General features: G+C 36.5%; 1 protein-coding gene across 7 annotated transcripts; it reads right to left on the reverse strand.

Moving 5' to 3' along the window:
* Positions 1 to 587: 587 nt before the first annotated feature.
* On the reverse strand, positions 588 to 16,402 carry LOC105037637 (uncharacterized). Of its 7 annotated transcripts, none has more exons than XR_012143381.1 (13): positions 16,094 to 16,402; positions 14,797 to 14,968; positions 14,641 to 14,690; positions 12,610 to 12,910; positions 11,864 to 12,052; positions 11,590 to 11,772; positions 9,436 to 9,733; positions 9,187 to 9,325; positions 2,205 to 2,357; positions 1,943 to 2,039; positions 1,501 to 1,709; positions 1,144 to 1,419; positions 588 to 1,063 (listed from the first exon to the last, which is right to left on the reverse strand). XR_012143381.1 is itself a non-coding variant. In XM_073261951.1 (7 exons), exons 1-7 carry the CDS (start codon positions 16,273 to 16,275, stop codon positions 9,488 to 9,490), a joined length of 1,323 nt encoding a protein of 440 aa, XP_073118052.1. In that variant the 5' UTR covers positions 16,276 to 16,401; the 3' UTR covers positions 9,343 to 9,487. The 7 variants fall into 7 exon arrangements, 1 of the variants encoding a protein (XP_073118052.1); XR_012143379.1 differs by having other exon boundaries at positions 2,129 to 2,357; XR_012143377.1 differs by having other exon boundaries at positions 1,824 to 2,039; positions 2,129 to 2,357.
* Positions 16,403 to 18,270: the final 1,868 nt, after the last annotated feature.

The following is an 18,270-nucleotide window of genomic DNA, read 5'->3' on the forward strand; positions in this document are numbered from 1 at the left end:
ATATCAAAAATCTGCTAAATCTAAATCTTCCTCTCCAAGTATCTCGTCATCACTAGGAGTAGAGATGACAAAATCGATCTAACCCGATGCGTATGCACCCTACCCAAACTCAGTCAAATCTGAAAAATAAGATTTGACTGGGTTTGGATTTGGGTTTGGATTTGGGTAAAACTCGAAAACTATAGCACGGATATGGATAGGGTATGGGTAGTGTTGTTTTCTACCCAAACTCGAATCCGAATCCAAACCTACGGATATGAGTAATATCCCAACCCTGAATATATATATTTATAATTCTGATAATTTTGTTTTAATTGATAATATGCATAAAATTATTTTGATTATTTATATGTTCTACATTGAATTGTAATTCTATTTCTATGTTTGATTTCTATAAATCTGAACTTATAAATTATATTCTATGTTGAATTGATAATTTTGTTTTGATTGATAATATGCATAAAATTATTTTGATTATTTATTTTTTTTGGATATGGGATAGGCATGAGGTGAGTATGGATTGGGTATGAAAAAATGGGTTATTCGTAAGTATCTCTAAACCCGTTAAGTATGAGGATGGGTATCTCTTTTCTTATCCAATCAGATATCGAGTAGGATTTCGATATAGGATATTAAGTTCGAATTTGAGGATGGGTAGTACAATATCCGATCCAAATCCTACCCATTGCCATCCCTAATCGAGAGGTGCTAGAGCAAGAGCTGGAGGGGCTGGAGTTGAAATACTGGTCAACATATCCTGAATGCTCGAAAAATCAACATCAAGATGAGCAGAGGGCTGTGTCACCATAGTAGACATGACGCTCTGTAGCTGAGATGCGCGCTCCTCAGCCTGAGCTGCTTGCACCAAAATCTCGTCAAGCTGCTTTCGACTGACGACCCTGGAAGCGTGTGAGAAGATGCTTGCCTCAGACCAATAGCTCATCGATGTATGTCCGAGCCTGCAACAAATCCTCTCAGAGTACTCAAGTCCCAAGACCTAAGACAGATGGTCATGAAGGTCAGAGGTGTCCGAGCCCTCGCTCGCAAGCGCGTCTAACTACTCCTGTAATTATAAATTCAAATAAAATCTCTAAGAAATGCTATAATACTAATTATACTAATCATACTCTTGTTATTACTTACAAAAATCTTTTCGATCACAGCACTCATCAGTCTGCCCTTCTTGTCCGTACGACTGGATTGGAAGATGGCACTATGAGTGGGCATCATCCCCTCTCATCAGCTATAACAATCGATCAGTTTGTTAAAAACACATAAAAAAATAACAATTCAATAACTTATAAACTAAGAGTCAGAATTCATTATCTCTCTATGCACTAGACTGGCCATAGACTCATGGCCGAGAGTATGCGTATACTCCTGAGCAGCCTGATTCTTCCAGTTCTGATGAGAGACAGCCTAAAAAATATTTAAATCACATAAGTTAAAATTAAATATAATTATCAGTGTAATGAAAAAGTCATAAGTTACAAATTAAACCTAAAACTCCTAGCTCCTCCAATGCTTGACCATCCCCTCCCATTGACTCAAGGGACAGTCCTAGATCTAAGGAACAAGCTCCTCCTCAATATCCCTACAATGCTCTAGCCACCTTTTATGGAGCTTGATCTTATAGTTCCGATACAACTTCTCAATCTTCTACAGTCGGACATCTCGAGCCCTCTCATGATTTGAAAAGTCATACTCCTCTACACAAAGTTATCAAAAGTCAGTTATGAAATTATTCTAATCAAATATAGTGTAAACATATCACATGCATATATATAATTAAGATACACTTATCTAAATCTCTTCCCACATACGGTCCTTAACACCAGCGTCCATCTATCGTCAGTCTACAGGCAGTACGGGAATAATGTCGGACTGCCTCACAAGCACTCTGAAAAAGGAAAGCATTTCCCATATGGTCTCTCCTACTGACCTCCTCTCCTTATCGTACTCCACCATGACCTGATGCTGGCAGTTCCACACAGGCGGCATTCGTGTAGGACCATAAAATATTCTATTAGATGATGCATCTACAATGAAAATATATTACGAGTATATAAGTGTGTAATAACTATACAAATAAATAAATAAATAAATAATTGACACAATAAAAATCTACTCTCATTGGGATCATGCAATGTAGATGTCGATGAAGCCTCATCGATAGGTGGAGTATGTGCCGGAGATATGGTTACCAGTGGAGACTCAGATGCCGGTGGTGCCTACAAAACTGAAGCCAATATGGAGGTGGATGGAGTATACTCTGACAGTGGCTCAGATGCAGAGCTCTGCATAGCCCACCGAGGGGCAGGGGTGAAAGCTAGTTGGCATTTTGGTGCCATCATGACCTGCAACATTAATGAACATTAATCAATATAACATGTTTTTGAACAATAATATTAGTAAAGCATTAATAAATAAATACTGACATTTATACTAGGATATTGAACTCATCGCCTAATGGCATTTATAATATGGACATCACCATCGCTCTTGACAAATGTATCTAGGACCTCGACAACACCAGATAAATTTATCCTAGAGGAACACTTTATATACATGGTTCAACATCGTCATCGATCTCGGTATCATCAAAGATATGCCTAGGCACCATCCTCACAACAACACCCCATTACAATAATTAAACGATATGCAATAGAGACCGAAAGAAATTTTAGCAGTATTTCTCCTTAGTTCTTTCATGTAGGAAGAATAAAAAAAAATACTGTCTGAAATTTTTTTCAAACCCTCAGTATATCATTTAATTATTGTAATTACCTATAAAATTATTTATAATTTCTAAACTATCTAAATTGGACAATCAATTGATCATTCTATATAATTCTTCCAACCGTACAAAAATATATAAATATACAGATACCATAGATTATGTACACTAATCAATTGACAGGTTTATCATTATGTAATGCAACAAGCAAAAGCAATAGGAACTAATAGTAATTCAAAAAATTTTATGCAATAAATTTCATAATAAGAATTACATTAATTCTAAAGTAAAAAATTCACTATTTAATGATGCATTGTAATATTACTTTTGGTATCTACTCCAAGTAAACCAAATCAATTGCGAATGGTTGCCCACTAAATAGCCGCAAGCCATCCAAGATCGCCATGCCATTCAGAATTATTAAAATATTTGTAGAAGAAGAGAAAAACAAGAGAAAAATATCATTAAAATCATGCTAAGAATTAACCATTTTTCATCCAAAATCATCACTAAAAGAAAACACTTTTCATAAAGTGGCACGGTCCAAAACCCACCGGCACGGCCCAGAATCCACTGACACAACCCAGAATTCGATGGCCTAAAATCCACCGGCATGGCCCAAAACCCACCAACACAACCCAGAACTCGACGATCCAAAACCCGCCAGCCCGACCCAGAACCCGCCGGCCCAACCCAGAACCCGACGATCTGGAACCCACCGGCACGGTCTAAAACCCACCGGCATTGCCCAGAACTCGCAGGCCCAGCCTAGAACCCATCGGTCTTGCTCAGAATTCGACGGTCCAAAACTCGCTGGCATGACCCAGAACCCGACGGCACGGCCCACAGCCACCGACAAGGCCTAGAACCCGTCGATGGTGATTTTCTTTAAATATTATGATGATATAATTATTGTGACATAATTATTATTAAATATTATTATGATAAATTATAAATATAATTATAAAAATAATATAAAATAAAATAAAATAAATAAAAGTCAACTTGCAGCTGCAAGGAGGGGGGTCGCACAGAGCTGTGGGAGTCACCGACAGCAGTGCTAGAGGAAGGGGGTGGCGGCAGGGTGCGATGCAGGGCCAAAGGGGGCCAGGGCCAAAGGTGGCCGAGGCCAAGGGAGGGGGGCATGGGGCCAAAGGGGGCCGATGGTAGGGCCGAGGGAAGAGGGAGGTGGGGCAGGGGAAGAGGAAGGCAGGGTCGAGGAAGGCCGAGGTCGAGGGAAGAGGGAGGCAAGGCCAGGGAAGAGGGAGGTGGGGCTAGGGAAGGCCGGGGCCGAGGGAGGTAGGGTCAGGGGAAGAGGGAGGTGGGGCTGGGGAAAGAGAGAGGTGGGGAAGAGGGAGGCGGGGTGCAGGGTCGAGGGAGGCTGGGGAAGAGGGAGGCGGGGCGCAGGGTCGAGGGAGATCAGAGAAAAGGGAGTCGATGGTGGCGCTAGAGGGAGGGGGCAATGGCAAGGCGTGCCGGTGACGGAGAGAGTAGGGCTCGGGTAGAGAGGAGAGAGAGAGGAGGGAAACCAAAACGCCGGTGTGAAATGAAGAAAAGTGGGCGGGTTGGGAAAAAACCTAACCTATGGCAACGGATTTTAAAACCGCTGCCATACATAACCTATGATAGCGGTTATGCATAATCACTGCAATAGGTATGTATGGCAGTGGTTATGAATAAGCGCTGCCATAGGTAGAATATAAATTTTATATTTTTTTTTGAATATGGTGTACTTTTAAAATTTAAAATCTATCTTTATCATTCATTATCTAAGTAATTATCGTTAAAGTGTCATCACAAAAGATCGTCTCAATCCAATAGCCCTAACTATGTCGATCAATAAAATTCGATTTCGATGGCCACGAACGACCGCATGATGATCTTATAGATAGAGATCACCGATGGATCCAAAAATTTATAATGATGATCTTAGTGATGTTTGTAGCACACTATCAAAATTTTACTTCAATCGGACATCATTATCATGATCAATTTAGTATAAAATGATTTTGACCATTAAATAAAAAATGAGTGATCAAAAGGCCAAACGGCATCCGATTATAAGATAATTTTTTAGATAAATGATCGTTGCTACTACTTTAATCATTTATATGATGGTGATTGTAAAATTCAAACTGCGCATATATAAATGATCCAAAATTATATGTCTCTTGATACTCATTCTTAAAGTCTTCAAATAATTATGCTTGTGCTTTTGTAAGATCTGCTTAACGTGGATGGTTCATATAGGCACAATTTAAATTTTATGATCATCAACGTATAAATAATTAAAGTGATTACAAAGATCATTTATCTAAAAAATCGTCTTATAATTGAATGCCATTTGGCCTTTTCATCACTCATTTTTTATTTAATGGTCAAAATAATTCTATGCTAAATTGACTATAATAATGATGTCCGATTGAAGTGAAATTTTAATAGTATGCTACAAACATCATCGAGATTATTATTGTAAATTTTTGAATCCATTGGTAATCTCTATTTATCAGATCATCATGCGACCATTCGTAACTGTTGAAATCGAATTTTATTGATTGACATAGCTAAGACTATCGGATCGAGATGGTCTTTTATGACCACATTCTAATAATAATTATTTAGATAATAAACAGTGAAGATGAATTTTAAATTTTAAAATTATACTATATTCAAAGAAAATATTGGCCAGATTTGACCATCTGCAGATCGGCCAATATCGATCAAATCCGACTGCCTCCAAATCAATCAGATCCAATCATCTTCGGATCGAGACATCCCCCACTTCCAAGGCTTTTTTTCTCTTCCCATGGCTTCCTTCCAATAAAATAAAGTCCTCCATAGGCCAATGGGGAAAGAGAGAACAAGAAGATAGAGAAGGATGCACGAAGTCTTCAAACTAATCCCAAACGATAAAGAGATCTTCTCAAAAAAAGTCCTATAGGCGATCCTTGAGTTCGTGAATGATGCCAACTTCAACTGCTTGGCCATTGACCTTTGATCATCTCTACCTCGATTAGGCATCAACTAGATCAGAGGTATATATCTTCGATCATCTCCAAAATAGCCAGACTGAGGCATCTATGCTTCCTCTTCTATGGCCGTGAGTCAAGCCGATCGATTGATGCCCTCCAGGCTATTCTAGTTGGACTTGAAATTGGAGAGTATGTGATCCAAATGAGAAAGGAGATCGTAACGTCCAAATAAAGATGGAGGCTATGAAAATCCTCCTGACTCTCGAATCATGACAAATTCGCACTCTCTCATCTATATTTCAAAATTTAAATTCCTAACAGGATCCAAATGAGGAAGAAGATCACAGCATTCAAATAAGGAGATTACATCATCCAAATAAGGAAGAAGATCACAACATCCAGATAAAAGATGTTATAGGAATTCTCCGATTTCTAAATCATGACAAATCCATACTTCCTCGTCCATATTTCAAAATTTAAATTCTTGACAGGATTCAAATAGGAAAGAAGATCGTGACAGATTAAAATCCAAATAAGAAAAGAAATCATTACATATTAAAATCCAAATAAGAAAGAAGATTACGGAAATCCCTTGAACTCTGCCCCCTAAATCATGATGGATCTATACTTCCTCATCTATCTGAATAGAATCAAGGATATTCCAAGAGAACAGGCTCTAAAAGAGAGAAATTCTCATAAAATTTTGATGGTAAGATGCTCTCAAGCCCTCATCCATCATTTCATTTTCTTTCTTTCTTGCAGGACTATAGATCTTTAAGCACCCGAGTTAAAGCAAAGGCCAAAACCGAATTAAGACAAAGGCCAAGATCGAGTTGAGGCAAAAGCCAAGACCAAACTGAGGCAAAGATCAAGATCAAGTCGAGGCAAAGATCAAAACTGAGCTAAGATAAATCAAAACTGAAACCAAGCTATCAAGACCAAAATTGTTTAAAGAAAAAGATCAAGATCGAGTCGAGGCAAAGATCAAGATCGAGGATGAGCTATCAAGCCCAAGATAAGTCGAGACAAAAATCGAGATCGATGTGAGAAAAATATTAAAATCGAGGCCGAGCTATCAAACCAAAGGCTAAGATCAAGACTGAGCCAGGATAAAAGAGCAAGGTTGAAGTGAATCCCGATGCCAAGATGAAACCCAAGATCGATCTAAGAAAGTGGACCTCCATAAGATCGAGCTCCTAAAAGTCGACCTTTAAAGACCAACCCCACAAAAGTGAGCTCCTGAAAATCGAGCTCCCAAAGATCGATCTCTCGAAGCCAAGCTCTCGGAAGCCAAGATAAAAAAATTGATTAAAGAACGCCAACCAAAGAAGACCGACTAGAGGCAAACTAACTAAAATAAGATAACATAGCTCTAATCATCTATTATTTTCTTTATTGTTATTCTAAAATCCAACCTGACTTAAAAATTGAAAGGCCTGGCCAGAGCTAATCCGACGAGTCCTCTCATTCTTTATATGCAAATTCACAACTCAACGGCCTAATGGCACTCCTTGTCCACAAGCAAGTAGAGTGAAAGCCACAACGACAACCGTCAGGCAATCAGAGTGGATGCCATGACGACAATGACCCTATGGTTCTCCTTGTCCACAGGCAAGCAGAGTGGAAGCCACGACAATAATGGCCCATAGTGCTCCTTGCCCATGGGCAAGTGGAGCAAAGGCCATGTCGATAATAGCTCTATGGTGCTCCTTACCTGCGGACAAATCGAGTAGAGCCCATGACGACATCGGCCCATGGTGCTCCTTGCCCACAGACAAGTCGAGTAGAGGCTACGATAACATCGGCCCTATGGTGCTCGTTATCCATAGACAAGTGGAGTAGAGGCCACGACGATACCGATTTAATGGCACTCCTTGCCCAGGGACAAGTCGAGTAGAAGCCACGACAATATCGACCAAATGGCATTTCTCATACTAGTTGAGCAAAGGACCCTCACAGCCCACAAATACAAGTCATCCGAGCTGAAGACCTCGAACGACCATGAGCAAAGGCAGCCTCTAAGACGAGCCAAGCTACAAGCTACACACAACAGTGGTAAAAAAAAAATCCTTGAAGGCTTAAAACATCAATAATGCCGATTTGAGCCGAGATTCTCGAAGAAATTATTGTACATACTTAGCGCCACTTCGAAGATGAGCCAAAAAATATGTTACCTTCTAGAGACCATTTAAAGATGCCTGAACACCTCGGCTTATATTATCCAACTTGAGATAGGTTAAGTCAACTATCCAAAAGCAGCTTGCTTAAAATAATGCTACAATCTCCACACGCTGGACGTCTGAATCAAGATTGGCGACGGCTACAACTTAAAGCTCATATATGATATACTCTCTTTATCCAATTTAATTCTAGTTCGGACTTGAGAGTAGAAGGACATATATTATGGATAGAAAATTCTTTCCTTAAATAAAGCCGACGCACAAGGAAGCTGAACCCGATCCAACTTTGATGATGGCCAACGTCTGCTGATATTTCAAAAAAAATATTATACCTGATTTACACCAACTGAAAAAAATCTCAGAATCCACATGACAACCTACCATGAGCAGATAAGAAAGCAACTAACAAGAATATCTCACCCAATAAAGCTGAACTAACTGTCGATTCTCCTTCTCGAGTCAACATTCCCCTTGAGGCAGGAGATAACAAGTATATCTCTCCAAATAAAGCAAACAATAACGAACATATCTCACCCAATAAGCCAAAGCTAACCACATGATTCTCCTTATTTCTCATACCTCTTCAATCTCTACCTATAAATAAAGGCCAACAGAGGACCCCTAAAGTATGAAATCACTTCTCTCCCAACACGCTCACTCATTCACATCTGTTTCAAAATTTTGACTTGAACATTGAAAGATCTCCATCAGAACCAACTCCGATCAGTGACTTACCTTACAATCCTATCATCGCTGTCTTGCCGTCATGATCCTACGATTGCCGCTCAACTCCAACCAACCCAAGATGCCGCTCAACTCCAACCAACCCAAGATGATTTTCTACGGCAATAGGTACAAATATAATCCATTTTACTTGTGTTGAAGTCTTCCTACCACTAGTTGATCCAGTTGCTGAGGCAAATTATGCTCTCCTTGTTGATCGAATTCCAAGAAAAGAGAAAATTTCCTATTGGATTTTCTGAATTCTTCGGCATTGTATTCAAATCTCAGCAGTACAGAAAAACCTGTATCTGAACTGTTTAATTCTTTCTCCAGCTATAGTAAGATTTATGATCTATGATCAATACAACTCCACTGGAGTTGTACCTAGACAGCTCATAGGACGAGTAACCGAATTGAAACACAGAATTCTTATGATGGTTTGGTTTCATGGGCTTCAAATTCTATTACGTTCCTAAAACTATTTAAAAAGCTTGAAAATTACTTCAAAAACATCAAACTAGTGTGCCAATTGGCTGCATTTGGATATATAGTAGAACGCAAATAAATCATGAACCTGCTTTGCTGGAAAGGTTGTGGGTGAAGGAAGGTGGCACTGGGTGGACTGCCGACCACCAACTTATTTCCTTGAGATGTTCGCTGGCTTTAATCCCCTTTGAAATTTCATAGCTCTAAATGGTGCTATCACTTGCGATCTACTAACACAAAAATATACTCAGAAACCATATATTCACAACCTATCTTAGTCCACACAAAGCAAACCTCAACTTAGAATAAAGTACAATTTACGAGTTAAAAAACCAACCCAGCTTTATTGAGGACAGCTGATAGCTGGGAACTGAAACAATAGCTTTCACCTACAGACCGACCAGCTTGAGGGAATCAAGCTTCTTTTGCAGGCTAACAAGCAAGCTATCGAAACTCTTCCTGAAAGAGTCAACACCTTCAGCTTCAAGCTGAGACCCAACCTTGTTCCAGTCGATGCCCAACTTCTCGAGCGCACTATAGATACCCTCAGCCTCTGACAGATTTGAACCGATGGTCCTTGAAACAGTGCCGTGGTCGATGAAGGCTTGCAGAGCTTGATCAGGCATGGTCAAAACCTGAAAGCATAGAAGATCAAACATGCACACAATTTAGTAAGCCCTGCTCTATGGGGTCTATAACCTTTTTGAGGAGATCTGAAGTCCATAACTACCAGATTGAATTAACTAGGATCTGAACGTACCAGACTGTGAAACCTGCCTGCTCAAAATACTAGCATTTTACATGATCTTTGACAAAAAAATTAGAATTATAATATTCTATCAAAAATTAAAATAATGATATGATAGCATATAGTTTTGGTCGCAAAACCATATTGGGACCCAACTTATCCACATTTTGCATAAAAGTCAGACATAGGTGGAACCTGAGTACCATCATACCATCACCTATGCAGCTCAAAGAACTACTAAATAGTTAGCAGATGTGATACCACAAATTGGTACTGCTTTGCCTGAATTCCTTTAGCAAAGAGATGGGTTCCATGGAAATTACTTATTTGCTACTGGTTCCTTTCCAACTCAATAATATTCAATTCTCTAAGTTTGGTTACTGTTCATAACATTCAGGTGCACCATAAAAAAAATGATTTTTTTATATGTATACCCTCCCAAACATTCAAATTTGCATAAATACCCTTTCAAAATTGGTATCTATATGTATACCCTCATAAAATATCTTTTTTTGCATAAGTACCCATATCATCTAACACCATTAAAAATTAACAGTTTAAAATTAAAATGACTAAAATATCCTTATGAATAGATGTGCAAAAAAAAAAATTATAAGGATATATATGCAAATAGTAATTTATGAGGATATTCATGTAAATTTAGATATTTGGATGGATATACATGCAAAAAACCCTTAATATAAATACACATCTCTTGGTTTGTTAATTCTTTTCTTATTCTAATAGAAAAAAATTAATATATACAACTAAAATACTAAATTTATTTTATTTATTAATTTATATAGATAAAATAATTTTTTTATCAAATAATAGATTAAAATTATTTTATTTAAATAAACAAATCATAACCATCCATGTTTCCTCTAATGTATGATAATATGCTTCTAAGAAAAATATCTAAACCTGATATTAGATGAATAACTTATACATTTGCATAGAATGGACATAGTTGTGGATTTAGACATTATGTAATAATAAAAATTTATAATCTTATTATATTTTATTTTATAAATTTTTTATCAAAAATATCTTTGTGAAGTGTATAAGGTATATCATGTTGTTATAAGATGGATATAATCGTCCCATCTTACATAAAAATAAAATATAATATAGTATTCTAATATATATATATATATAATATTATATAATATCATCGTGTTGTTATATTATGCAATATATTACTATATTGTAGCGTAAGAGGGCCTGAATCCATTTAGATGAAATAGATAAAAATTAAATTAGAATTTTTTTGTGTATATATCCTTCTAAATATTCAAATTTGCATGAATATCCTCTTTTTGAACATCTATCCATAAGAATATTTTAGTCATTTAAATTTTAAACCATTAATCTTTAACAGCGTTAAATGATGTGGGCACATATGCAAAAAAATAAGAAAAAAGAAGGATATACATGCAAAATAAGTATTTTATGAGGATATATATACAAATATTAATTTTGAAAGGATATTCATACAAATTTGAATGTTTAGGAGGGTATACACGCAAAAAATCCTAAAAAAATATGAGTACTCATGTGATAAGTATATTTGGATTTTTTGAATCATACTAGAATGCGGATTATAACACTTACAAAAAAAAAAAAGAAAAGAAAAGAAAAAAAATAGTCTATATATAAAACAGCCTCCTTTTTTCTAGCATGCATATTCTGAAACTTCTATGAGAAATTATAATCAGAGTAATAAGAAATATTGAGGCTCACCGTGTCAGGTCCAATGAGAGGATCCACATACAAAGTGTCAGGATATGCAGGATTCTTAACACTGGTTGATGCCCACAACAATCTTTGCTTCTTCGCACCTTTCTTTACCAAGGCCTCCCATCTTGGACCAGAAAATTTCTTTTGATAGAGACTATATGCCAAAGCTGCTTGAGCCACTGCAGCCTAAAGAAGTTTTAAAATAAAACCATGATTAACTTCTAGCATTTCCATGTTTCCAAATGAACAGAGGTCATAAGGCATTTTATATTTTTACCTTGCCTCGGAGATCAAGAGCTTCAGTTGTCCCAATTTCTTCAAGCATCTTGTCTATAAGGGTGTCTACACGGCTGACAAAAAAAGAAGCTACACTGGTAAGCCTAGACAGGTCATCCAAACCAGAAGACTCAAGGCCATCCAAATAAGCATCAATGACTGCTTCATATCTTGATAGTGAGAAGATCAGCTGTCATCAGTAATACATACCAATCAATCGTTTGAACAACATATGACTTTATGGTTGAATGCAAACGAGATTGCAAATAAATCAAAATAGAATAACTAGATTTCTACTGGGACATGACATTTAGATAAAAATCAAAGGAAAAAACAATTGAAAAACATTACATTAAGCACATCAATAGAAAGAACATGAACACCAATTAAAAATAAAAAACGTGCACCATTGATGCGTGATTAGAACTTCCAGCAAGAGAGAAGGCAGAGTGAAGATAGGCAAGGAAATGGAAGTTCTCTTAGTGACACTGGTAGAAAACTTTCTCTATTAAGTCTCATCATACCATATCCATTTCCTCTTAGAAAGAATCATCTGTCTTGCAGATTTAAACATCAGATCAATACAAATGAAGATGATCTTGATACAAAGATAAAATCAGATAGACATACAATTACCAAATAGGGCATGAATCAGCTATGTATTCTACAAGTGCACAAAACACATTCTGAAATTTTAATCCTAATCTCCAATAAGCAGGCAAGAGAAGAGTGAGTAATGGAACTTACTGTAACATTGACACATATACCATTTGAGATTACTTCTTTAATTGAAGGAACACATTCTGCAGTAGCTGGGATCTTTATGTAGACATTGGGACGATTAACCACTTGGTGCAACCATTTTGCAGCTTCAATAGTTCCATTGGTATCATTTGCAAGTCTAGGAGAGACTTCAACAGATACATAACCATCACCACCATCTGTTTGATCATAAATAGGTTCAAAAAGTTTGCATGCATCTTGAATATCGTTTATAACAAGTTCCCAGTAAATGCTTTCTATGTCTTTTCCAGCTGACACAAGCTGCCTGAAATCATCATGAATTCAGAGATTATCACATAGTACATAACTTGAAGACATTACTTTAAACTGACTAAGACATATTGTTCCAAAAAAAAAAAAAATTAATACCTGAGAAGGTCTCAAGTGGCAAACTTTTTACTAAAGATTTGAAAGTATAGGAATAAAAATGATAAAAGTTCACCAATAACCTATGTTTTATCAAAAGTATTTTCTTCCCCGGTTCCCAAATCTTATGCAGCAGTTTTGTATGGACATTTCCAAGAGAAGACACCTTTTTTCTTTTGCTTTTTTTTTTTTTTTTTTTTGTGTGCGTGCGTGCGTGCGTGTGCGTGTGTGTGAAGGTAGGTTTGTGTGTGAAGGTAGGTTTGTGTCCTTTCTTGTGTAGATATTACACTGTTAGGGAGGCATGCAGAATTATCCAAAAAAGCAAAGAAACAGCTGACCTAAGATAAAATGCATTCATCAAATTATGTTTGCAATATCCAACATTTGTTGTGTAGCACCTTCATTGAGAGAAATCTATCAGATTGGGCATGAAGGGTTGCATCCTAAAAGCAAGAAGGCTGATGTTGGTATGCACCAATGATATGGAAAAGGGTTAGACTACGTTAATTATGAAATGTGGCTAATTTAATTGGAGGATGTCTTTTATTTTTTTCTTGCGATATGTTTTCACAATAACTGACTTTCAAGAAAGCCAATCCTATTCTTTTAAGATATTGTCTCCTGGGTCCAGACTACCAATTAATAGAAATCAAAAGTACTCGCGAATCATGATAAAATACATGATGGCCAATAACTAAATTATTCTCACAACATCCAACATACGTCATCCAACACCTTCATTGAGAGACATCCATCACATTAGGCATGAATGATTGCATTCTAAAAGCAAGATGGCTAATGTTGGTTTGAAACAATGAGATGCAGAAGGCTTAGACTACAACAACTGAGAAATGCGACTAATTCCAATAGAGGATGTCTTTCATCCTTTTCTTGTGCAGCGGTTTCACATTGACCGACTTTCAAGAAATCCAATCTCATTTTTTAAAATTAAATCCTCTGAGCCCAACTAGCAATTGATAGAAAACCAAAAGTATATGCCAAGCATGATATAATATATGATGGCCAAAAAATAAATCTTTTGACCATAACATTCCATCCCAAGTGCAGCCTAGCATCATCCGCACATCTCCTAACTGCCACTAATTGAATGATAAGACAAGCATGATAGGCAAAGTGAGAAATAATTTTAGTACCAATGAGATATCACAAATAATATCTACATCTTTGTACGAAATAACAATGTTATTGTACTCATTATCTGGTGTTTTTTATTAGTCAATCTTCACTGGAGGGAAATGAGAAATTCTTAGAGAAAAACAATTGCTATGCAGCACTTTTGCATGGTAAATGATTTCTAGAGAATATTCTGCACAATTAAGCACTATGAAGAGGGATATTCTGCCAATTAATCAAATAAAAAATTGCCATGTTTTCCACAGAGTACAAGGGATGCTGAAAATCCAGCAATTGCTGCTGACTGTCCTAAAGATATTATACATGTGCCCGTTATTTCTGCAGCAGTGTTCAGTTTAGCATTAAAAATCAAAACTGAAAGCGTGAGGTAACAAGACATCTAAGACTGATTCATAAAGAAAAGTAGAAAATCTACACCAGACAATATGGATGAATGGAGAATTAACAAAGTGGAGTTAGATAGATAATAGCTACCTAAATTGTTCATCATAGGCACTGGATGATGAAATTGCTTTCTGGAAAATCTGCAACAGCATTACAGAGCAGATAATCAGATATGAAAGCTAAAAGATTAAAAATATTGAAAAAAAAGCCTTTTTTTTTTGCTTTCAACATATAAGTAAAAGTTACCGTTGGATTGCTCGTAACTCCCCGTACTCCACTTGCAATGAGTGGAAGCAGATCTGTTACTGGGCGGCAAAGATTATCATACCATGGAGATTGGCCTTGTTGCTCATAAAGGTCATGGAGTGTTGTTCTCTTTGCTGGAGCACCATTTCCGTCTTGTTGGGAACATCTCACACTGGAATATAGAGTCGATAGAAAAAAATCTCCATAAAGTACCAACTCAGAAAATCAGGATAAAAGTAAACAATTAGACAACAGAAAACTTCACGGATATTATGGTGCAGACACATGCACTCATACACAGGCATGCTGTTGCAGATGTATCTGTATACATACACATATGCACTCATAGGATGCATGCATCGATGCTTGTATTACTAACACAAGATTTCAAACACTTTCTGGTCTTCTGGAAACCTTGAACTCTTCTAGGTGTTGAATTGAGTCTTGTATGGCTCCAAATATCTTAAAATGCCGTTGTCATTAGATAGCTCTTTCTCTCAACATCCTTTCACCTATTAGACCATTCTACATCTATATAAGCAGATTAATCCTTTTAAGAGTTCTAGAACCAATGCAATACCTCTGCTTTTACTTTTTAATAATAACAAATGAGAGCTCTTCCATGCTAATTTTTGAATAGTTTGTCTCCTTGTGTTTCTAAAGCCTTTTCCGTTATGGGAGTCACGTTTAGTCTCTTACTGCGACCCCCGATGTGGGGATCAAGTTTTAATGATCATATTCTAGAACATAGGGAAAAAGAAAAGGAAAGCTCAAATCTCTGTGTGTGTGTGTGTGTGTGTGTGTGTGTGTGAGAGAGAGAGAGAGAGAGAGAGAGAGAGAGATCAGAATTGAAGACAAGAAACGAAGAACCAAAAAAAAAAAAAAAAAGCTCTGTTAACAACTTACCAACATAGATTAGGTTAATTCAGATTCCTTTGACAGAACCATGCCGTAAAATGAAACTTTCAGCCAAGCTATATATATGCTATTTAAATTTTAAATGGTCTAGTTGCAAGCCCAAACCTAATCCAAGTCTATTACAAAAAAGAAATCAAACCAAACCAACTCAAGCTCTTCACAATAAAATAGCAATCAGAAGAACAAAATAGCAAAAGCAAATCAACACTAGAAATAAAAAAAAACAATTTTCTAACAAAAAAGAATCGACTTTTCAGAATCTTTTTAACTGTTCTGCTGGTCAATTAATGAATTGAAACCCACAGATTAGAAACTAAAAAAAAATCAAACATAAAGGGAGAAAGAACTGAGAAAGATGGAAGGGAGAATCGAAGCATACACCAATGAGCTCCTCTCGACGCGATCTCTTCGAACCGATAGGCGGAGAGACGAGAGTTGCTTCTGAATTGGAGCTCCTGTGAGGAACTTGAGTGAGAATGTCGGCTCGGATCGGAGGGCGGAAGAGGAGCGGGATGAAGCGGCGGCGAGGTTAGGATTTGAGAGCTTAGAAATCGAAGCCATGGAAGCAAAAAGAGGGAAACAGAGAGAGAGGATCGAGGGATTATAATTACATTATTTGAAGTAAAGATAAATTTTTAAAATGGGGAACGAAAGAAGGTTGGTTTTTTTTTTTTTTTTTTGGTAAGACGAAAGAAGAAAGTTGGTTACAAGGATGCTACAAGGGTGAAAGTGACCAGATATAAATTTGGGCATCCGAACGATGTGAATAGGTAACCATTTGATTTGATAAGTATCCGAATATTTAATATCATTTATCATTTTATTTAATTTTATATAATAATTATATATTTTTTAGAAAAAAATAATTTATTAATATATTATTAATTTAATTAGCTATCTATTTGATAATTTTTTTAATTCTATGATTATAAAAATTAATTAACTGATTTATATTTATATTTATATTATATTTTTAATATCTAAATTATATTTATATATATTTAAAATAAATATAATTATAAATTTTTACATCCAACCGACACCCCGTATTCATAGTTTTATTCACCAAACAAAGCAAACATGGATATAGATATAGATCCATACCTAGTTCGGTTCTAAAGATAAAATTAAAAAAAATAATTTAATAAATGAATGATGAACCAATAAATTATATGAGAATATTTTTTTAATTAATATGATAAAATGACCTACAACTCTCCATCAATCTACAATATTTTTTGATTTATGTGGAAAATATTTTCATGGTGGCCAGGTATGCTTTACGTGTGCAGCTTCCCATAGAAGATTGTTTAAATACCATAGTTTGACTATTTAAAGTATTAGCAAAAATCAATTCTATTTAATAACAAATTATTGTATGTTAAATTTTTTGAAAGATGTTAAACTGGATGAGAGAAACCACCTAATAGTTACCCTCCATAAAAAACGCAGGTTCTGCACAGATAATAGTGTCGCTTGTTTTTTACTTCAAAAAATTATACATGGCGATTAGTTTTAGAAGAGAGGTATGTTTGACTGTGTCTGAGTATACTCATCAAAAAAATAATAATAACTTTTATGTTAGAATAGTATTTGCTACATTAACAGGATCTGTAATTTGTAAATGATGATAAGTGATATTCTAAGAAGTTGTTTTAAAAAAAACAAAAAAGGAAAGATGGATTTGAATACTTGGAAATGATTTTTTTTCTTTGCCTAATTTAATATCTTAAAATTTTAAACTTTTATTTAAATTATATAACATTATGCATCAATCAAATTAACAGTAGCCATCACAGGGAAGTCAGATTCAAATTTAAGCATCCTGGGTTGGTGACTTGGTGGTGTTAAAGATGCAAATTGCGAAGCCTGTAAATTAGTAATAGGATTGAGCTGTCCTTTTGAGCCTGGACTTGGGGAACATCGAGGTCTAGAACTGTCTTTTGAGCCACGCAGCAGCGGAATAAAAAGTTGGTGACGGCACGGCACCAGCGTCCGGTGAGAAACAGTGTCACGCGTCTCTCAAAGCGGAGCTCCGGAATGTCGCTTTCGCAGGAAATCCCAGCCAATTCAGAGGCGGCAACTTTACGCTCACGGACTACGTCACGGCGCTGAGTACGACCACTCTTCATCTCGGGGAGAGACCACTTCCCAACCTCCAGCGACGAAAGGAGCTTTTTTTTTCCTTTTATTTTATTTTTTTTATTTTTAAGAAACTGGGAATTCAACGATGAATACACCCAATAAAAATAGAAAATAAAATATTATAAAAAACAATAGATTTCCAATATACCCCACTTGGAAAGAGGCAATCCGGTCCATAATGTCCTGAAGCCAAGGGTGCCCAATTGAAAACTCTGAAGAAGTTTTGACCCATTGGGAAGTCTAATGGAATTTGTAGTCTAAAATGTGTTTTCTTTTTGCAAAGACTAAATTTAGAGAGGAGCTTGGTAATACCCTTTGCACGAAAGAAAGGTCCACCTTCCTTCGCGCCCATCCCCTGATTACTTTGAGAGCTGGGCGGTGGATGGGAGCGAAGCTATCGCGCTAACGTCT

The sequence above is a fragment of the Elaeis guineensis genome, chromosome 8 (genome assembly GCF_000442705.2).
Source record: "Elaeis guineensis isolate ETL-2024a chromosome 8, EG11, whole genome shotgun sequence".
NCBI classification, from domain to species: Eukaryota; Viridiplantae; Streptophyta; class Magnoliopsida; order Arecales; family Arecaceae; genus Elaeis; species Elaeis guineensis.